The 22,785-nt window shown below is 41.8% G+C and overlaps 1 protein-coding gene across 3 annotated transcripts in view; it reads right to left on the minus strand.

Annotated features, from left to right (window-relative positions):
- The window catches only part of FRMD3 (FERM domain containing 3), a 302,421-nt gene that overhangs the window by 116,100 nt on the left and 163,536 nt on the right, over positions 1–22,785 (minus strand). For all 3 annotated transcript variants that reach the window (XM_039250404.1, XM_039250403.1, XM_039250405.1), the window contains exon 3: positions 17,431–17,473. In XM_039250404.1, the coding sequence (XP_039106335.1) occupies positions 17,431–17,473 (43 nt within the window). The remainder of the gene's footprint in view (positions 1–17,430; positions 17,474–22,785) is intronic.

Genomic DNA, 22,785 nt, shown 5'->3' on the forward strand with positions numbered 1-22,785 from the left:
CAAGTAGCCCTTATGGTCCTTCTGAGCCTTCTGTATAATAAACATCCTCCATTTTGTCAACTGTTCCTCACATGGAACTGTTTGGAGTGCCCTCATTCTGGGTATATTCTTGTCTGTTTTCTCAAGTACCTCCCAGCTATGGCCACAACCACTAGGGTGAGAGCTAGTTATGTCCAGCCTCATCAAGAACCTCCCCCTCAAGGGCCTCATCCCATTGTTGACTCATTCTGAGTTTATGATTAACCAACACACTTAATCTTTTTCAAATATGCTGTTGCTAAGTCACACAGAAAGTCACCTCTGACAGCTTCCATTTTCTAGGATGTGATCATGGAAGAAATTAATACAAGGTACTAGGGATACACTCACCACTAGACCCATTATCAGAGAAGGGATGAGAGCAGGCAACAGAAACACAGATACTTCAAGTCTGAAATTTTTTATCCATATTCTTCTACCATCATATAAATCCCTACTAGGTCCTTCTCTCATATTGATCCAGCATCATTGACCCCATGTCACCAATTAAGGAAAAAGTTTCCCTGTAAGTTAAGAGGAACACATGGCTTTGACATAGTGAACCATGTACCGCAGCAGGGACCTGAGCTGACAAGAAGTTCAACCTCCTTGCCCAGGCCTGAAGAAGCATATGTGGCAACAGGCTTCTCCTTAAGAAATTCTCTTAAGGCTCTGGAAGCAAAATTATATGATAAAGCTAATAGTCAAGTTAAGGAATGTTTTTTGACAGGGTTGGAACAAGCTGAAAAGACAAATTATTTCTCCCCCAAAATGTTAATTTAGTTATGGATGACAAGATTTATGAGGGTAGGGAGCTATAGATCTTGTTCAGCTTTTTATTCCCAGAGCTAATGATTGATAAAAGATGGACTCTGTCTGGCTGAATGAATGATTAACCCCAAGCTTGAGACAGATGTCAAAGAAAAAAAAAGCCATGTCCTGCTATCACGTTCATCCCATCAAAATATTAGTCTAGAAGGCCCATAGCCTGAATTATTATGACGATTCCTACGACTGAGATTTTGAAAAACTCTGGCCCTGTATCTCAATTTCTGCCCTTCAACATCTGGAACAAATTCACGGACGCTAGAGTTGGTTAGAATAGCTATTCCTAGAGGGAGGATTAATTAAGTCAAGCAACAAATGCTTATTGAGTACCTACGAAGTATTAGGCACAAGTTTAGATGTACAAATAACAGTAGCTATAAAATATCAAGTTAGGTCTTCATGGAAGACGTATCTAGTGGAATAAATAAGTGTAATATCAAAATTAATAAGTGAAATACATAGGACATTAGGAGGTCATAAATGCTATGATCAAGAATAAAGCAGAAAGGATTTAAGGGGTGAGAAAACACCCCCCCCCACCTCTGTTTCCTTTTCTCTTCCTCACTGTAACTAAATCCATGCAGCTAAGAGCAATTCTCTTTACTACCTTCCAGGAAATCAAAGAAGGGAAGAAATACAATTTAAAATGTTAAGTCATCAAACAAGGGGATAGAGGAAAAGTCACCCCCAAATGTGCTGGCACTGGTTTGGAGCACTGGCACCCACCCACACCAACTGGGTAACTACTGTGAAAGTGAAACTGGTAACCCTTTATCAGTTTGGTAATGGGACTAATAAGTACAACTGTAACTCTTAACCCAAATCTGCTCCTTCTCGGAACACAGCCTGCAGTCATATATCCATAGATGACATTCTTACCTGATACCACAATAGCAAAATGTTGATTTAGTGTTTTGCAGAGACTCAAGCCTTCACCACAAAACTGGCCAAAACCAGTCAGGACCACTGGCCATCTCTTTGAGCATGTGTGTGAGTCCAATGGATACAGCACAGAAGCTCCTAAAACTCAACCCTTGGATCATACTAAGGATGCCACTGATAACGTAGGCAAAAGGTCTACACAGGTACAGAAATCAAGTACAACCCTCACCTACTTATTATCGGATTCTGAAGTTAAGTAGCTCCTCTCCCCTATACCCTGATCCTTTCTCCTTTGCCTTTAGGTACCCCTGACCCTCCCGCTTTGAGGAGGCAGATCTGTAGCTTGTCCCCCACAAACATCTCCTTGTTTGGTTACCTCTCCAATAAACCCTTTCTTTGCTTCATAGTTGATGTCTCAGCAATTGGTTTTGCTCTGTATTGGGCAAATGAACTTGGATTTGTATAAAAAAGGAGTCTTTCCAGGATCAACATGGCAGCTGGCTGGGACATGTCCAAGGTGGCGAGTCCCCTTATAGAGATGAGCCTGTTTCCTTCTCCAAGAGACTATAGGTCTCGGCCCTTCCAACTTCCATATCTTCTTATTCTTAAGCTACAGGGGGAAAGGGACAAAGGATGGCCCCTATCTGTGCCAACCATTTGGTACATGATCAGTAGCTGGAAACATCTGATGAAGGAGCTACCTGTGGGACAGCCCACACCATGCACTGGGACCTTATGCCATGGTGTCATCATGAACAGCCGCTGTGTGTCTTTATGAGACCAGGCAGCATGGTCACCCCATGGGGGAGACACTGTAGCCCATTTCTACTGTAGTACTCAGGCTTCAGTATCAGTCACAGGTGCACATGGGGTGGTGACAATCTCAAATCCCCCAAGCAATGAGTCCCCAGATTTGGAGGAGGACTCCCAACAGTGACTTTGAGCAAGCCACCTAAATTCTCAGTTTCCTGCCCTGGAAGAGGGGACAGCACCAGGGGCCACATCTGCCTCACACAGGTGTTTGCACAGGCCCTTAGCAAACACACATGGCACACTCCCCAAATATGAGCTTTTGTTTCATTGGGACGTTTAGCCTACTCCTACTGCAAGAACAGAAGGAGATGAAGAGTTGGAAATGGGAGGAGACAGAGAAGACGGAATTGAACTCAGCTGAGAAACATTTACTAAGCCACATAAGTGCTAAAAACAAGAATACCACTGAGTAGCAGAGGAGGGGGGAAATGCCAAAACCCACTTCAAAAATGCCTGGAGCACATAACTGCACTGAGAATAAATGGGCTCCCTCTCACAGAGGCCCATCCCCTGCAAGACAAGGGCTGGGGAGGCCAAGCATCTCCCTAGGGCAGCTCGGCAGAGCTGGGCAGCAGCAGATCCCAGGGTATTATCATTTGGGTAGTTGGTTAACACGGAGAACACGAGAGGAATAGCCATTTATAAAGCAGAGACAGATTTTTCTCATCTCCACTTTGAGATCTTGCCCAGAAATGGGGTTGGGGATGAGCACGGATTAACTGAATAGGGTCCTGGGTGAGAACGAAGAAAACAACTTTCTATTTTTAACCAATGACAGTTCTCAAATCTTTATAAGAATAATTAGGGTTTGGGGGAGATTTTTTTGAGAGAGAAACATCACTTAGCAGCCTTCCGTAAAAGGAGTCTTCCTCCAATCATCTATATAGAGCTATAGGAAAACAAAAAGCATAACTGCAGGAACATACATATAAACACATGATCATTATCATAAACACTCAGGCTGACACCTATGAAGAATCCCCCCAAACTCCCTTAAACTGTAGAGGAAGCTTAGAGCCCGAGGCCAGCAGGTGTCTGGACCAGGTCTCTCCTGTCCCCCCCTCCTCTGGGAGTCCCTGGGGTGGGAACTGATCAATCTGTCAGATTTTAAGACTCAGGAGAAACACTGCAAAGCATTTACTGTTGCAAACAAGACCTCTAGACCCCTGCAAATAGGGGGCTTGTTTCCCAATGGGCCCCTAGCAGGCATCAGGGACTCCTGGTCTTTTCAGCACCTCTAATAGCTTTTTTTTAATTCTTAACCAAATGAACAGTGTCCCTCCCATGTCTTTCAGGAAGGGGAGGGGCAGGGGCTTTACAGTGAGAACCAAGGGGCACACCCCACTTCCCTGTGCATGTGGCATGCATAGTGATACTGATGGATTCATCAGTGCTGTCTCTTTCAAGACAAAACCTCTCGGGAGCACCAACTCTCTGCACATGCGCAAAAGGACACTTGAGCACCAAAAGGGCAGAGCATTACTCATTCAACAAACTATAACTCTTGGGATATGTTTTAACGAGCCAGCCGGAGAACTGCTCTCTTAACGACTGCTCTCTTCTTGTTGGAAACGATTATGATCTTGCCACAACTGTTACTATCATCATCATAAAGAGTGATAATCCCTCCGTCATTCTTCTACTGAAATGACAACCAGCAGCCTCCAAGATGCTACTGGCACTGTGTTGCCTCTACTTCCAAAGCAGAGAGGGATTTTTTTTTTCCCATTGTATTTAATTCATCCTCCTCCTGTTAAGTTCTCTTGGGTTGGAATCACACACGCAGGCGTACCCACGCACACAAACGGATGCACTGAGAACTTCGTAAGGGATCCTGGATCACCAAGCCGCTGCCTCACAAACACTTGTTCTCAGAATTCTCTGGCTGCCTGTGCTGTTTAGGAGAAGCTCTAACAGGGACTTTAGGGTCCAGCACTTCTAATCTCAAATTCAGCATTGGGGCAAGCTTCTATGACCAAACTGAAAACTCTCAGCTTCCACTTCCTCCTTTGTAAAATGGGGGAAATAATGGAACCAACCACCCAGGGTAATGATCAGTGATCTTTCTCCGTAAGGAGCCAGAGAGTAAATACTTTTGATTTTGCGAGCCTCAAGGTCTCCGTCTCAACCACTCTGCTCAGCTGGTGTAATGCAAAAGCAACCCCAGACAAGATATAGACCAGTGGCATGGCTGTGTTGCAATAGGACGCTGAAATCTGAATCTCAGATCACCTTCACAGGTCACAAAGTCTTGTCTTTTGCTTTTAAAACTATCATTTAAAACTATGAAACCTACTTTGAGCCAATAGGCCCAGACAAAAATAGATGGCAGGCCTTTGGTCCCAAGGCCATAGTTCATTGATCCCTGATACAAAGCCCATGAGGAGGATGACAGGAGTTAATAACATAAAGCATTCAGCAGACTGTCTGATACCTAAGTACTCAACCCATAGGATTTGTTACTATTCTAGAGGGCAAAAAAGGAACTGATATGGATGAGGGAGAGCCCTTCACCTTGACCTAGACCTATGGAAGCATACCTCTGAGATATTGTGGGTTTGGCTCTAGACCCCCACAATAAAGCAAAATAGCTCAATAAAGTAAGTCAAATGAAGTCTTTAGTTTCCTGCTTTGCTCCCTAAGAGCATGGTGCAATGACCTGAGAATTTTAGCAAAACAAAAACAAAAGTTAGCAAAAGTACATGAAACTGAAGGCAGGAGACCCAGGTGTGTGCTTGCTGCAGATGTTGTATAACTAACTACACCCTCAGGAATCATGTGGGTAGGTGTGAATCAACTAGTAATAATGATAATTATAAAAGCCAAGTTCAATTACTTATGTAACTGCATACTAAGATTTTATACTATGAAATTGCATCCAAAAATGAGGCATTATAAAGGCTTTCCAACCAAATGGAAACAGATATGAATAAAACCACCTACTTGACCCATGTTTGAATCTCCTCCAGCACTCCCATTCCAAGCACAGAACTTCCTGGTCCATCGGGATTATCATTCACACATTTAGACCACTAACACATCTGTAGTTTTGAATCATGTGGCCCAGGAAACAACATGGGTGCTCCCGAAGGTCAAAGGAAGCCCTGGAAGTATCTCCCAGTGATACAAGGGAGATGCTCTTTTCTTTCGACTTCCTCCTCCTTCACCCCATCACCCACCCTTCTTCCAAAGAAAAAGAGTGTTGGGTCCTCCCCGAAGCCCAAGAACTGACCATTGCACTCAATCAAAATGACATCAATGTCACCAACCATACCATAAGAATAAGGCTAAAAATTGTAAACCTGTGGCTTATGAAAATGTGTCTGTCATTTAGAACTGCACACCATAATTTAAGGGTTTTTTTGTCATTACTATTATTACCATTATTTCTTTCCCTTTTTCATGTGTAACATGAACACCCCTTATTGGCCCAGGCTGCACGGACTTTCATATATAAGGACCAAATGGGGAAATTTTCAATGACACAGCTGTCCTTGGAAGAAAAAGAGATACCATGCCAAACTTACTGAACTAACCCTAAAGTAACAGAAGGTGGCATCCAAAGCTGGAGGGAAGCAACAGAATGAAGAAGCCTGGAAAGAACGAAAACAGCCAACAACTAAACTGCAGCAGTTGGGGACCTATAGTTACATGATTTATGCAATGGGTTTTCATCAGGTGTGTGCTTGGATTTGTTCTTTTTTTTTTTTTTTTTTTTTTTTTACAAATAGTTTATTGTCAAATTAGTTTCCACATAACACTCAGTGCTCATCCCCAAAGTGCCCTCCTCCATGCCCATCCCCCCTCCCCCCCACATCCATCAGTCCTCAGTTTTTGTCAGCATTCAAGAGTCTCTCATGGTTTGCCTCTCTCCTTTTCCCCCACCATTTCCGCCCTTCTTCTCCCCCTTGTTCCTCCATCAAGTTCCTCCTAATCCTCCTATACGTGCAAACATATGATATTTGTCCTTCTCTGCCTGACTTATTTCGCTCAGCATAACACCCTCAAGGTCCATCCATGTTGCGACACATGGCCAGATTTCATTGTTTCTCATTGCCATGTAGTATTCCATCGTATAGATAAACCACATCTTCTTGATCCATTCGTCTGTTGATGGACACTTAGGCTCTTTCCATGTTTTAGCTATTGTGGAGAGTGCTGCTATGAACATTGGGGTACATGTGCTCCTATGCCTCAGCATTTCTGTATCCCTTGGGTAAATTCCTAGCAGTGCTATTGCTGGGTCATAAGGGAGTTCTATTGTTAGTTTCCTGAGGAACCTCCACACTGTTTTCCAGAGGGGCTGTACCAGTTTACATTCCCACCAACAGTGTAGGAGGGTGCCCGTTTCTCCACATCCTCGCCAGCATCTAGAGTTCTCTGATTTGCTCATTTTAGCCACTCTGACTGGCGTGAGGTGGTATCTCAGTGTGGTTTTGATTTGTATTTCCCTGATGAGGAGGGATGCTGAGCATCGTTTCATGTGTCTGTTGGCCATCTGGATGTCCTCTTTGGAGAAGTGTCTGTTCATGTCTTCTGCCCATTTCTTCACTGGGTTGTTTGTTTTTCGGGCGTGTAGTTTGGTGAGTTCCTTATAGATTCTGGATATTAACCCTTTATCTGATATGTCATTTGCAACTATCTTTTCCCATTCCGTTGGTTGCCTATTAATTTTCTGGGTTGTTTCCTTGGCTGTGCAGAAGCTTTTAATCTTGATGAGGTCCCAATCATTTATTTTTGCTCTTGATTCCCTTGCTTTTGGGGATGTGTCAAGTAAGAAGTTGCTGCGGTGGAGGTCAAGGAGGTTGTTTCCTGCTTTCTCCTCTAGGGTGTTGATAGTTTCCTGTCTCACGTTCAGGTCCTTTATCCATTTTGAATTGATTTTTGTCCATGGTGTGAGAAAATGATCTAGATTCATTCTTCTGCATGTTGCTGTCCAGTTCTCCCAACACCATCTGTTATGCTTGGATTTGTTCTTAAAGAACATGGCAGTTGACCTTCTTTTACCTGGTCCCTAAAAAGGACATTTTTTTATTCTAGTCCACAGGCATTTATTAGGAGCTGATTACATGCAGAGCCCTAGCTTAAGCCATGGACCAGGTGGAGAAATCTTCCAAATTAAATACAGAAGATATGATTAGACAAGTATAGACTGAGGCCAATGGGGCAGGTTGCCCCAAGAGGTCAAATTTGGCGTTACTGTCACTATGGGCGTCTGGAGAAGTAAAATGTGTAAAGCTCTACTATCAGAAGCATATGATAAAGGTCTGCAAAAAAGAACACATACAAAAAGTGGGGAAATAAGCCACAAAGCAAAAGCATGAAGGCAACTGAAAGAACAAATAGAAGGGACGCGAGAGATCTGAGTGGAGGCCACTCAGTGCAGTGGGCACTGAGCAGTGTTCCCAGAAATTCCTGCCCACCTAGAACATCGAAACATAACCCTATTTGGAAATAGCGTCTTTTAGCAGATGTAATTCATAATTCATTAGTATGTAACCCAAGTCATACTGGGTTAGGGTGAGCCCTAAAACCAATGACTGTTATCTTTATAGGAGAAGGGAAAGAGGCTTGGACACACACACACAGAGTAACACAGGGAGAAAGTGATATGAAGACGGAGACAGGGATTGGAATGATACAGATACAAGCCAAGGAAGGAACGCCAAGGCCAGCCAGCAACCACCAAGAGCCAGAAGAGGCAAGGAAGGATTCTCCCCTAGAGCCTTCAGAGCGGCTTCAGAGCTGCTCTAGCATGGCCCTGCTGACACCTGGAGTTCAGACTTCCATTCTCCACAACTGCGAGAGAATGGATTTCTGTTGTGCAAGCCGTGCAGTGGGCATAGTTTGGTTATGGCAGCCCTCGAGGAAACCAATGTACTCAGCAAGCAGAGTGCTTTTGGAAGAACAAAAGTGGAGGAAGGCAGGCATCCAAACTGGCCTCACAAATAGGTACGGGACCTATGGCTTTTCTCCTGATCCTCACCCCGGAGCAAAAATCTAGGCTCCTTGTCCTCTCTCTATATGCTACAGAAGATTTGTTCCCGTTGAGGAAATTATTCAGCAGCAAGGGAACCGTTCACTAGATCAGCCTCAATGGGTGCTGGAAAGCTAAGGAATGCCACAGAAGCACGAACGTTCACAAACAGCACCATCAGAGACAGAGATTGCATGCCAGCTCAGGCTTCCAGGCAGAACCATCGTAACTTCAAGGAAGGAACACTACAGGCACCAGCCAGCAACTTGACTCTCTGGCTGAGTTACGCCATGCATTATGCAGAAGCTGGCGGTAATCCCCAGCCTGATTTGCATGCAGAAGCCATTTTCAAGCACCCCTGTTCCTTCAGGGTGCTTGGTAGCAGCACAGAGTCTGATAAATAGAGCAAGAAGGTGATCTTAAACTACCCTGCGGGGCTAATCAGGTACCAGCCAGGATTAAGCAGAGAACCTCTTCTGGAGGTGAGCCTCCTTTCATCTAGGTCTGTATTTCCATAGTGCATTTTTAAAAATTTTTATGCTTATTTATTTTTGAGAGAGAGAGAGAATGTGCATGAGTGGGGGAGGGGCAGAGATAGAGACACAGAATCAGAATCTGAAGCAAGCTCCAGGCTCAGAGCTGTCAACACAGAGACCGACACGGACCCACAAACCGCAAGATCATGACCTGAGCCTAAGTCGGATGCTTAAGCAACTGAACCACCCAGAAGCCCTTCTATAGTACATTCTTAATGCATAATGGACTTTGATTCCTCCCTTCCCGACTCCCCACTTGTCTCCTCCTAACTTTCCCTCTCCCTCTCTTTCTCAGTTTTTACATAAAACGGTCTCTCCTTCTGTTTGTTTTCTCTTTATTACCAAGTGATCTAGGAAAATATTCTCATTGTAAAAGATCTGAGTAGGGGCACCTGGGTGGCTCAGTTCATTAAGTATCAGACTCTTGATTTCAGCTCAGGTCATGATCCCATGGTTCGTGGGTTTGAGCCCTGCATCAGGCTGTGTGCTAAGCATGGAGCCTGCCTGGGATTCTTTCTCTCTCTCTCTCTCTCTCAATCTCTAAAAATAAACTTAAAGAAGACCCAAGTAAAACATAAATACTTAAAAATATATAGTTATTTTGAGAAAGAGAGAAAGTGCAAGCAGGAGAGGGGCAGAGGAAGAGAGAGAATCCCAAACAGGTTCCATGCACAGAACCTAACGTGGGGCTCAATCCTACCAACTGCAAGATCATAACCTGAGCCAAAATCAAGAGTCAGATGCTTAACCAACTGAGCCACCCAAATGCCCCAAAACAAAGTAACTATATATAATAAAATGTATGTTGTCGCCTCCCTCTACCCTACTCTCTTCCCCTGAGGTAACCAGTTAGTACAGACATTTGCGAACCTTCTCTTCATTTACATGTTCATCTAAAATAATCTGTTTATTTTCTTATAGAGGGATCATTCTCTAGGTGGTATTTTTACCTGCTTTCTTAACTCCAAGATCTAATAAATCTTTCAGTGTCAATACTACAGGCTAATGGCTGTCTGCATTCCACACAATTTATTCAGCCTTGCCAAAATTACAGGCTTTTTGTTTCTTCCAATTCTCAATGCTAGAAGCAACACTACAACAGATTTCCTTGCATTAATATATACCTGTGCTTGGATAAATTTTGCTTTCAATAGATTCATGGAGATAAGCTCATTGGATCAAGAGACATAGGCATTTTTTTTTTAACACATCTACACTTTCACTTCTGACTTACACTTTAAATATCCTAGGTATTTTCTTCGAATTTACCACTTAAGTCTCATAAATTTTGATGCTGAATACTGTTAATCATTCTCACCTAACCTATGAAGCATATCATTGCACAGTGCAAAATTAAAATTCAAGAATCTCCTATACAAAGTAGTTTATTCTACATGGAGAGAAAGTTAAAACTTATCAGAGGAGTCAAAATGAGTGATGGCTGATAATTTTAGAGAGAATTTTAATTCAACAACAAAAATGTAATCAAATAAACTAAAACATAATTTTTATATTATCTTCTAGCTACTTTTTTTAAGTACGTCAACAAAAATGAAAGAACTAAAAAAATCCAATGGTTAAATTATTACCGTTTTGTTACAGTTCTTCACTTATTATGCCCGGGACAGGTTGTCTGTCCTAACCATGTGAAGGGACCCAGGCATTTTGAATCTAGAAAGACATGGCTAAATTTCCTTCCCAAATGGCTTTTCCAGTTGATACACACCCCTACTCCTGCATCAGCAGTGTTACCATCCTGAGTGTTACCCTCATCCTCAGAAGTGTTACCATCATCCTCATCAAATGGATATTATCAGTATTAACCATTTTCTCACTGTAACAAAAACTACCTTATTTTAATCTACATTTTCCTTGTTACTAGTGATATTGACCGTCTGTATATGAGTTTACTGGCCATTTATTTTTATTCCTTCTTTGGGTCTTTTCACATTTTTTTTATTGAGTCATTTATCTTTGGGTGTATACCACCACAGTTTATAGATTCTGCACATTTACAACTCGTTAATATTTGGCAAGTGTTCTTCCATTATTTATTTTGCTTGTGTTTTAATTTATTTATAATTTGTTTTATACTCATTTGCTCGACAAATATTAACTGAAAATCTGCTCATTTGCAGTAAGCAAAGCAAATATTTTGGTAGATGAGTCTAGTTTTAACACAAATTTGTCAGCATTGTGCTTTACTTCTGTTTTTTCTATTTTCCTTAGGAAGCCCTATTCCATAATTATAAGAAATAGTCCTGAATGTTTACCTAAAGCTTCTATAGATTATTAAATATCCTGGGTTTTTGAATTTAGCAGGAATTAATTCCATGGTCTGAGGTAGGTCTTTAGCTTTTTTTTTCTTTTTCCAATAGAAAGGCAATCCACAAAATCATGCCTTGAAATCCATCTTTCTCTGATGAGAAATACAATCTTTATCATAACCCATATTCTCACCAATAATGGATCAGTTTGAAGGGTTTTTTTTTTTCCCTGTTTGGTTTCTTTTCCTATTCCTGTGTCTACCTTAATATCTATATGTGTCTGTCATGAGGACTCAATTATAGCTCATATGCCTTAATTTGCTACCTAATAAAACAAGGACCCTGTCATTGTTCTTTTTCACATATTTATTAGTTATTCCGAGGAATCGTCTTTTGTAAATGAGCCTTTTTAAATTTTTTTAAATATTTATTTATTTTTGAGAGACAGACAGACCACAAACAGGGGAGGGGCAGAGAGAGAGGGAGACACAGAATCCGAAGCAGACTCCAAGCTCTGAGCTAGCTGTCAGCACAGAGCCCAACATAGGGCTCAAACTCATAGATTGTGAGATCATGACCTGAGCCAAAGTCGACACTTAACCGACCAAGCCACCCAGATGCCCCTGTAAATGAGCCTTAGAGTCAGTTTGTTAAATGCCATAAGGCATCTTGTTGATATTCTGATTTGAAAATTATTTGAATGTATACATTAATTTGCAAAAAAAAATTGACCTTCACAATAGTAAATGGAAACTAAGAAGTCTCCATTTGCTGAACTCTTTTTATCTACAGTAACTCCACAGTAAAACTTCAAAATTTATATAGATTTTGCACATTTCTTGTTATATTTATGAGTAATTTATGTTTTTACTTGTTATTGCTATTGTAAGCAATAGCCCTTTTTCCCCATTACATTTCAGAAATAGTTGCTGCCTACGAACAAGTATTGTTTTAGGATATTAATCTTGTATCCAAGGACAAAAGCCAGTATTAATTGTGGGTAGGGGGTGGGGAAGGAAGACAAACAGAGAGCCTGGAGAGACCCAAAGAACAAAACCACACTTAAGATGCTATCCAGAGCTATGAGAAGCACCCTCAGCACCCTAGCCTGGCTGAACAGAGTGAGGCATGGGAGCAAGACCAAGAAACTCCAGAGTAATTTGGGCAAGCGTAGTGCTACGACTTTGAAGGACACTGAAGAAATGGCTCCACGCTGTGTTTAAGCAGAGGCAGAACCTTCCATGGTGTACATAAGTTTTCCCAAGGCTGAAGCATGGCACAGAAGAGGCTGAGCAGTGACTGCTCTACCACTGGGTAGTCCTGCTAAGAGCCAATGACAAAGATTCCTGGAGAGGGGCACTGCCAGAGGGACAGTCTGTAGACTTGCAGGGCGAGACCACGGTCAGGAGCACAGGTCTTAGCAGCACATGCCAGTGCACACTGAAAGGCCAAATGGGACCAGTCACATTCTGGGAGGACAGAGCGGGGAAAGAGGGCAGCAACCAAAGGCCAAGTCACAGAAGACAGGCTACAGGAGGAGGGCTGGGCACAAGAGAGACGTCACCCTCACCGCCATGATGGTACACAAGCTTCCCATGCCTCATGACGCCATTCTGGGAATAGAGAAACAGGAAAAGCTCTTGGTATGGGGGAAATACCCCAATTTAGAAGTATGCACTTTCAAGAGACTATGTTTAAATAATGAACTCACTGAGTAATTTCCTGAAAGAGGTCAAATTCTACACTGGCAGATCTTGAATTACCCTGAAGTGGCAAGATTGAACCTTTTTGCCCCCAAAGGGAAAAAGGCTCATAGCACACTGAATTCAGTCATGGAGGAGAAATGTTACATTTGTGCAATGTCTGAGTCATAATATGTAACTTTTTAAAGCCTCTTCAGGCTAATACAGTTTGTGTGGTTACATAGATCCTAGAAGACATGAAAGTTTTGTCTCCTGATGTGTGCTACTACATGTGTACACACTAAACTACATTCTACAGTTATGGGAACAAGGCCAAAAACTGTAGGGTACAAGTAAGAACAGTCACTACTTCTACCTGGAAAAGAAAGACTCTGAAATCCAAACATCCAAAATACACCACTTCATTTAACACTTCGCCTGCAGACAACCCACTATCTGAATACTCTGGATAGAAAAAGATCAAAGTGCAGTCTACATGTGTACTTACGGACATGCAATGATGGAACAGGGAAATGAAGATACTGCCCAACACTGCCCAAATTATGTAGCCTACCTGTATTTTGACCTACTCAACAAGGAAGGATTAAAAGTTTGATTTGAAGGTTCCAATTCCAGGAAGTATTGACTCATTGCATCTTACCCTGTCTCTCCCACTGAATGCAGCTGTGAAACCTGGACACAATATGTACAGCAGCTACCTAAGGACCCTGGAAAGTAAATAATAGTATGTAGAGTGGAAAAAGACAACAAGAATTCAAAGGACCACTGAACTGGTGTTGGGTTCTCCACTGTCTTTTCCTATGGTTTCTGGACAGATCTCTGAGATACTGGAAGGAATGGTAAAAGCTCCCTGGATGGTGAAAGCTTCAAGAGAAGCTTCTAGTTAAGGCAAAGGGGACCCTGGCAGCAACAGAGGGAGAGCAAATGGGTTGGAGATTTTCTTGTCTGGAAGTTTTTTTAACCTGTTTTCTTTGATAATTACAAAACTTCTCAAGCTATGTTATTTCATATTGGGTGAGTTTGGTTTGATACTAAAAAAAAAAAAAAAAAAAAAAAAAGCTATTATTAGGGGTGCCTGGGTGGCTCAGTTGGTTGGGCGTCCGACCTCAGCTCAGGTCATGATCTCATGGTTCATGGGTTTGAGCCCCGCATCAGGCTCTGTGCTGACTGCCAGCTCAGAGCCTGGAGCCTCTTTCAGATTCTGTATCTCCCTCTCTCTCTGACCCTCCCCTGCTCATGCTGTCTCTCTCTCTCTCTCTCTTTCTCTCTCTCTTTCTCTCTCTCTCAGAAATAAATAAAACATTTTTAAAAAATTTTAAAAGCTATTAAAAAATAACAAGGTAAAGAATAATATATAAAGATTGGTCTCATTTTTTGTTTATAAAAGGTCTTATATACATTGGGGAAGCTTTTCTGTACACATAAGAAATCCCAGACGGATATACAAAATATTGTTAACAGTTACTTCTTTGAAGTGGGCTTGGAGATATAAGGGGGAAGAGAAAGGAAATAGTTTGGGCTTTCATTTTAAATTCTTTTGAACTAAGAAAAATCACGGACATTTAAAACCTACTTTAATACATGAGGTGTGAATATCTATGTGAGGTAATGGGTATTTAATTAATTAATTAATTAAATTAACTAATTAACCAATCTTACCATGGGAATCATTTTGCAACATATATATTTATCAAATCATTATGTTACACATTAAACTTCTACAATGTTACAGGCCAATTATATCTCATTAAAAACTGAAAACCTTTAAATAAAAAGTAAAATAAAAATAAACTATTTTTTAAATAGTAGTAAGAAATAATAATGCCTTTGTAGAGAGTTTGTTAATCAGAGCAGCTGACCTTCAGCCAACCCTGGGAAACCCCATTCCTAGGAACACCCATAGTTAAAGGTATCTCAATATGGTCAGGGAAAAGAACCTGAAAGTCTACGATCAAACCATTCCTCCAAGTTTTGCCCTCATTGGCTACTCAAAAGCAGTCAACGTATAAAAGGCATACCCATAGCCAAGAAGGAAGTTGCCTGGAGTTCCATAACCAGATCCTTTTGAAGGAGTCCCAGGAATTGAACCCAGTTTCTCTGGGTTAACAATATACAAGCCCAGTTTTAAAATTTTTTCCAATTTAGGGGCGCCTGGGTGGCTTAGTCAGTTGAGCGTCCGACTTTCGCTTAGGTCATGATCTCGCAGTTCGTGGGTTCAAGCCCCGCGTCAGGCTCTGTGCTGACTGCCAGCTCAGAGCCTGGAGCCTGTTTCTGAGTCTGTGTCTCCCTCTCTCTCTGACCCTCCCCTGCTCACNCGCGTCAGGCTCTGTGCTGACTGCCAGCTCAGAGCCTGGAGCCTGTTTCTGAGTCTGTGTCTCCCTCTCTCTCTGACCCTCCCCTGCTCACGCTGTCTCTCTCTCTCTCCTAGAAATAAATGAAAATATTAAAAAAAAAATTTTTTTTCCAATTTAAAGTTAATGTTTCCAAGATATACATATAAGAGTACAGAAATTCTTGATACTAAAAGACACCATCATCAACAACAAAACTAGATATGTGATCTTGAGAAAATTACATAATTTCTTGTTCAAGTAATGTCCTCAAAAATACAACAGCAGACCGGGTTATGGACAAGACCTTTACCAGTTCCTAGAACTAGTGAGTCACACTGTCTGGTTTGGAAATTGAATTTTACACAGTTCTTTTATCCAGATTCAGATTTCATTTGTCATTAGATTGATATTGCCCAGTAGTCAAAGGTCAATCTTTAAAACATTTTTACCAAACACTATAAATCTCCAGTTGGTTGTTCAGATTTACTTAGCACAGGAACAAAGCTCTTAAGCAGAAAATTCTTCACAAATTAAAAGTTTTTTCTTCTACTAAGCATTGAAATACATCTGACTTTAGAGATATTTATATTTTTAAACTATGTATATGTAGCCTAAGGAAAATATGCATTACATTGAAGAGCCAAAATCAAAGAATCATTTTGTATAAATAATTTTACTGAAAGATTGTCTAAATACTTTTATATACATAAACAAAAATATCAAAACTTAGTAGCCAAGGAATAAAAACTAGGCATCAGCAATTTTTTTTGGATATGATAATTCACTTTTAATATCCTGCATGTCATTCCACATAAAGCTTCCTGATACCAGTCCTGCTATTTCTTCATGGATGCCTGTCCCAATTCTATTCCAGCTGCACCCCAATGCACTGACCTCTCTGGACCTCACATGTCTACTGCTGACCCTGTTTTCACCTCATACATCTTTCCTGCCAGCTCCGTGCAACAGCCATGGGTCATTAGCCTGCCCCAGAACAACCTGGTTGTCTTTCCTGCATTGATCAGACAGAATTTGCTCCTCAGACATGGTGGAGGGAAGGAAGAATATTGTGAATGCATAAAGGAAGGAGGGATGAGGGGGAAGGGAACAAGGGAGGGTGGATGGCGGGGGGAAGAGGGTTAAGGAATGAATGTATTGGTTGTCAGTTGGCCATCCATGTTTGCTTTCTTCCTTCTCCCACTTAAAAGCCCTGCCCAGAATAATTTCTTCATATTTGAAAAATGAAAGAATCCCTTGAATAATGATAAGTGACATAATATGCACTAAACTGGTTTCCGATGAGAAACTGATTTATCGCCTACATTTCAGAGCCCTGGGAAAGTTGACATGGAAGGATAAATGGATTTCAGGACAGGCAGTGAATTTCTGAAGTACATTTCAGAAGCCCTCCTCCAAGTCATAAATAAAAGCAGGTTGCCTAAAGCCTGGCACAGATGACCAGGACAAAACACCATGCCATCCAACACCCAGTCAACACCCTCTTCACAACACTGAAAGCAGATGATCAGAATTCTAGAAAAATGTTTCCCAAGGCAACTTCCCTCTGTCTCCCCCCATCAAAAAAAAAAAAAAAAAAAGTTCAGAACATGAGGGCCTGAAAACAATTACTCAGGGGAAAAATTGTTGTAGGGAGTTTGACAAGTATAAAAGAATAATACAATCTTCAATAAAGTTAATGGCAAGATTTTAGTTTCAAAATACACCTGCTTTCCTCATCCCTCCAAGACTGTACTTCCCATCCTGAACCACCTACTAGCAACCCCCAACAATCCAGAGGAACCAGGTACCTGGTGATTATGTTTAACAGATACCTAGTCATATAATTCCTATGTTCCTGTTCAAATATGAAGTATGAAGGTAAGGTGATAGTGACTTCAAGGAAGGTGAAGGCCAGCAAATAAGAGAAGTTACACAGCACCCACTAGGAGAGAGAAGCCCCCACCCACACATGTTCATCTCCATCCATTTGTTCCCTTGCAGGAGAAACTTTGTCAAGAGACAAAACCCATTGGACATTTCATAGCAAAGGTGAAACCCCAGGTTGACACTTACATTTCATTTGCTTGGAGATGGACTTGTTAGGTTCAAGCCAGTGCTAGGGAGAAAAAAGCAGAGATTATGGGTCAAACGGCTGAACCATACTTATGATGCATACTTAATAACAAAAGAAATTTAACATGGTCTTTTTCCAAAGGACAGTCTTGGTTCCCATAGATATTCCTCAAGGTTCTGTCTTCTGAAGATCAACACAAACAATTCCGCAATAAGAATACAACAGGCAGGGGTATAAATTACAGAGAATGAGTACTTTCTGAGTAGTATATGAGTCACACAGTTGCTAAGAGAGAAGAACAAGGGAGAGAACATGCACTTCAATGGGATATTCTCATGGCTCCAGTGAACTCCTAGGCGATGGAGTTCCATTGCTCTGGGCGAGTCACAGATGGCTAAAGATTTGGACATTCATGACCTCAAAGAGTCACAGTCCAAGACAGTTTCAGCACCCTGCTTCCCTGCCAGGTAACCTCTGTTCAGGTGAACAGTGGGCCAAGCCAGCATTAGCCCCGTCACACAGAGGTGATTCTTCCTTTATAGCAGGGAGGAAGAAAGGACTTTAAATATCTACCTTCAGAGGTCTGAGATCCTCCAGAAGAAAAACCAGCTCTATCACAAAACAAAGCTGCCCAAAGACTTGGGTGGCTCGGAATGGTGATTTCAACAGGCGTTCAAAGCCGATACCTCACTGGCCCCAGTGGCTAGCTCATTCCCCACCATGTGTGGAGGTCATTTCAACATGCTAAAACCCAGGCGACTTTTGATATCACTAACCAGGATGTCCCGAAGCCACTTGGGAAATGCTAGGAAGCATCACTCTATACACCTGCAGTTTATAAAGACACTAAGAGGAGTGCCACTGGTGTCCATGAGGAGATCAGAGAGCCCGCACTTACTGGGCATCCTCCACTTTCAATACTAGAGAGGAAAAGAGGATGCTCAGCATCAGTTGAGGCTTCCACCCCATTTGTGTCATCCGGCAAGCCTCAAAGTTCTGTATTGTCCCTACCATTTGATATCCATGCACAACCATGAAGTTTAATAAGAGCTAGCATTTGCTGAGGGCTTCCGAAATGCCAGGTGTTATTCTAAGCATTTGCATGGGCCATCACTACCAGCCCATTTACAGATGAGGAATCGGGGAGCTCAGGCTATTAAACAACCAGCCTAAGGTCACCCAGAAAATAAACAGCGAAGCCAGCATGCAGCAGGATTCCAGAGCACAGGCCTTTAACCTTGGCCATGCTGCCTCCCAACAGATCAATTTGCTCTAAAACAGATCAGTCTCCTCAACCAACATCGCTTCCTTCCCCAGGAGCTGAAAAATTGAGTGGTCAAAGCAATAGTTTCCAATCCAGGGTATCAGAGCTCTGCAATCTTCAAACACAGGACTAGCGGTCTTTTAATTATGTCAGCATCATGAAGAGTTTTACAGAAAACCATACCTTTACCTATGACATATTGCACAAACTGAAATAGCACGTTTCTTTGCTTCTGATCAAAATTATAGCAGTTTATCTTGAGAACTCCATTTATCTCCTTTTTTTAATTTTTTTAAATTGTAGTAAAATACACAACATCAAATTCACCATCCTAACCATTCTCAAGGGCACAGTTCAGTGGTACTAACTACATTCAGAAGAGCGAGAAACCATCACCACCATCTACCTCTAGAGCGCTTTCATCTTGTAAGACAAACCCTAGTCCCAGTAAACAGTCCCTCCCCAGTTCCTTTTCCCCAGGTCCCTGGAAACCACCATTCTACTTTTGGTTCTGTGTTGTTTTTAATTTTTTGATGTTTATTTATTTTTGAGAGAAAGAAACCACACAAGTGGGGGAGGGGAGTGTCTCTAGAGAAGGAAACAGAATCCGAAGCAACTCAAGGCTCTGAGCCATCAGCACAGAGCCCAACGCGGGGTTCAAACCCATAAACTGTGAGATCATGACCAGAGCTGAAGTCGGATGTTCCACTAACTGAGCCACCCAGGAACCCCTTGGTTATCTGTTTCCATCAGAAGTGATGCTTGGCATTTACAGAGTTATAATTGAACACTGGAAAATAGATATTGATTGTACAAGGTTATACAGCTAGTAAGTGGCCCAAAGTGTTTTTACTTCTCTCTCAGTTTTCACAACTATAATATGGGAATAGCAATAGTACCTACCTTGTAGGGTTGTTGTAAGGATTTTAGAAGTTAATAAAAAGTTAATAAAGCATAAGACATTTATACAGGGCCTGGCAGGTAAAAAATATTAAAAAAATGCTTGTTTGCAGATGCCGAGGTTACTTAATAAGTACAGTTTAATTGGTAGACCACGTCCCGTGGAAGAATAAAAGGGGATTCTGATGATTAAATACTTTCCTAGAAATAAATAGGGTAATTCAGAACTAAGGTAAGAAAGCAAATCCCTACGGAGATCAATATCTACTGCAATTGTTTCACAGAGGAGAATCACCAGTCATTTTGCCAATAAATCTGAAACAGACTTTCTGAATTCTCCTTGCTTGGCATCTTTTGAACTCCTTAGCCCTCCCCTGCCTAACTTCAAACCTGCCTCTCTTCCTCCTCTGTGCCCCCAGGGAGGACAGGTACATTTCACTTAATGTGCCCATACTAGTTAGTCAGTGGCAATCTCCCAGGACCGTGAAGAGGGTTTCAGGCTCAGTGAGAATGAGCGCCATGATGGATTGGCTATGTCTGCCACAGAGGGTAGGGCATATTTAAGGTACACCTGCAAGGTATTTGCCATCTGTGCCCCAAATAGATTTACTCTAAATGAACTGGCCTCCTCACTGTCCTACAAAATACACCCTGAAGTTTATGATAGGAGGAAGGTCAGAACCTCCTCTTGTCCTACTCATACCCTATGCTAGCCTCCCAAACCTTGTGTATCTTTTTTTTTAATGTTTATTTATTTCGGGGAGGGGGGAGGTCAGAGAGAGAGGGAGACACAGAATCCGAAGCAGGCTCCAGGCTCTGAGCTGTCAGCACAGAGCCCAATATGGGGCTCAGACTCACAAGCCATTAGTTCATGACCCGAGCCAAAGCTGGACGCTTAACTGACTGAGCCACCCAGGTGCCCCAAACCTTGAGTGTCTTAGTTACCTATGCCTACAGTGTGACCACTACTTTTCCCAGACAATGATCCTTATGTGACAGTATAGTCGTGGGGTGTAGAGCCCTAATAAAAATAAGCCAGCAGTAGTCATGTGTCAAGGGATTATAAGAAATCATTTCTTTAGAAAGGGTCAAACTCTAGTATCTATTAAAATTTAAACACCTGGCTGGCCTATACCCCATGAATTCCTTCATTCCACAATTTGTCCATGTGTACCTAGAGGAATATAACCAGGATTCTCACTAAAAGATTATATACAATTATAAAGTATTAGAATGCTAATGGCCATCATCAGGAAAATGGTAAATAAATGGCAATCTGTTTCTATTGTGGATTCTGTAGTGTATTATAGGAGGTAGAGCTTTATGTTTAACATGGTTAGATCTCTAAAGCACACTGCAAGATGCAAACAGTGAATTCAGAACTATGGCCGCAGTTCCCAATTCATACACTGAAACGCTCCAGGGAAAAGCAGCCATTCTAATCATCTGTCAGACACCCACTGTGCAAACTGGAAGCTCAAGGAAGTTCCCAGTTCCAACATTAGATCATGCTACATTCCTTTTCATGCCATACTGTTTGAAAAGCTGGGTTTTTAGCGATTTCTGTGATAAAAAGCAAGGACCATACTAAAATAGGTGAGAGAGGCAATGAGTGTGGCAATATCAGATCTGATCCCAGAGTCTGAGGAGCCAAGCGGTGCCCAACAGCTGCACACGTCCTGTTAGTAATTGTGGTTAAGAATGAAATGAAATTACTATTTTCATGTATGTCACATTTTAAATGCCAACTAAGTTGTGAGGACATAAATACTAAGTTGGTTGGCTCTCACTCTTACCAGACAGCACTGTTAGATATTCCTTTTACCTAGGGCACCATGAAATAATTACTAAGATACTAAGAGAGCCACAAATCAACAAAGTTGGGAACCTCTGAACTATGGTATCATACAATGGATGTGTTTTCTTTTTTCTTTTTTTTTAATGTTTCATTTATTTCTGAGAGAGAGAGACAGCGGGAGCAGGGGAGGGTCAGAGAGACAGGGAGACACAGAATCTGAAACAGGCTCCAAGCTCTGAGCTAGCTGTCAGCCTGATGCGGGGCTCAAACGCACTAACCGTGAGATCATGACCTGATCTCATGACCTGAGCCGAAATCGGACGCTTAACTGACTGAGCCACCCAGGCACCCCAATGGATGTGTTTTCTAAGTAGAAAGTACAAATCACTACAATGTATTTCCAAAGAACACATAATAGGCATCTAAATGTATTTTTTAAAAACCTAAAATGATACACATAAAACTGATACCAGTGAGGGTGAATAACAGAAAGAAAACGGGAATTTAGGGGAGTTTCTCAAAAGAAACCATGACTTCTGTTTTATCTGATGTTTTAACCTACTTTTTACATGTATTCATGCATTACATGAATATTTAAAACTCAATTTTTAAAAAAGGAAGCTAAGCTCTACTCAGAGGTTAAAAGGTAGATTTTATGTAATTTAGACTCAAGAAGAATTTCGTCCATAACAGGCAGATGCCAAGTCCAGCTAAGCCCCCGGCATTGGTCTAGCTCAGGAGCCAGCTTGGGTTCAAATCCCAGCTTGGCCACTTATTAGTGATGTGACCTCCAGCAAGTTTCTTCCTCGTTTCCTCACTTACAGCATCATCATGAGGTTGAAGTAGGTTAATGCATTAAGAAGCCCTGAGAACAGAGTGTGGAGCATAGTGAAGGCTCAATAAACACCAGCTGTTCCCATCTTCTGTGGATGCACTCAGAGACATTTCCAAGTTGGTGCAGTGGCCCCTCTCGGTGAGCCCACCTCTGCCACTCTCTTGCTCTCACACTCCCTCCCCATCTGCCTCTTGCTCTACATGAAGGGAAATTATCCTCCCTTTTTATCTTCTTCCTTGTAGAGCAAGGAGTTGGGCCATGAAGCCAAGTCTAGACTACCTCACAACTCCCACTGTTACTATATGTGCAGGTGGATCACACGTGATGCTGTGTGCTTGATAATTAGAAATAAGGCTCAGGACATTCACTGCATTGCTATTTTCCTTTCAATTGCCACTTGGGATACATGCTAGTTTTGTCTTTTAAGTCTGTTTCCTTACTGGAAACTGAAATTCCCTAAGAGAGGTAGAAAGAAAAGCCTGCCAACCAAATATCTGAATTTGTGGCTGGCTTACAGTATCTGAAAACTTCATTTCCTCAACTCTCATTTAGCTTAA

The sequence above is a fragment of the Hyaena hyaena genome, unplaced genomic scaffold (genome assembly GCF_003009895.1).
Source record: "Hyaena hyaena isolate Hyena2069 unplaced genomic scaffold, ASM300989v1 scaffold_369, whole genome shotgun sequence".
NCBI lineage: Eukaryota > Metazoa > Chordata > Mammalia > Carnivora > Hyaenidae > Hyaena > Hyaena hyaena.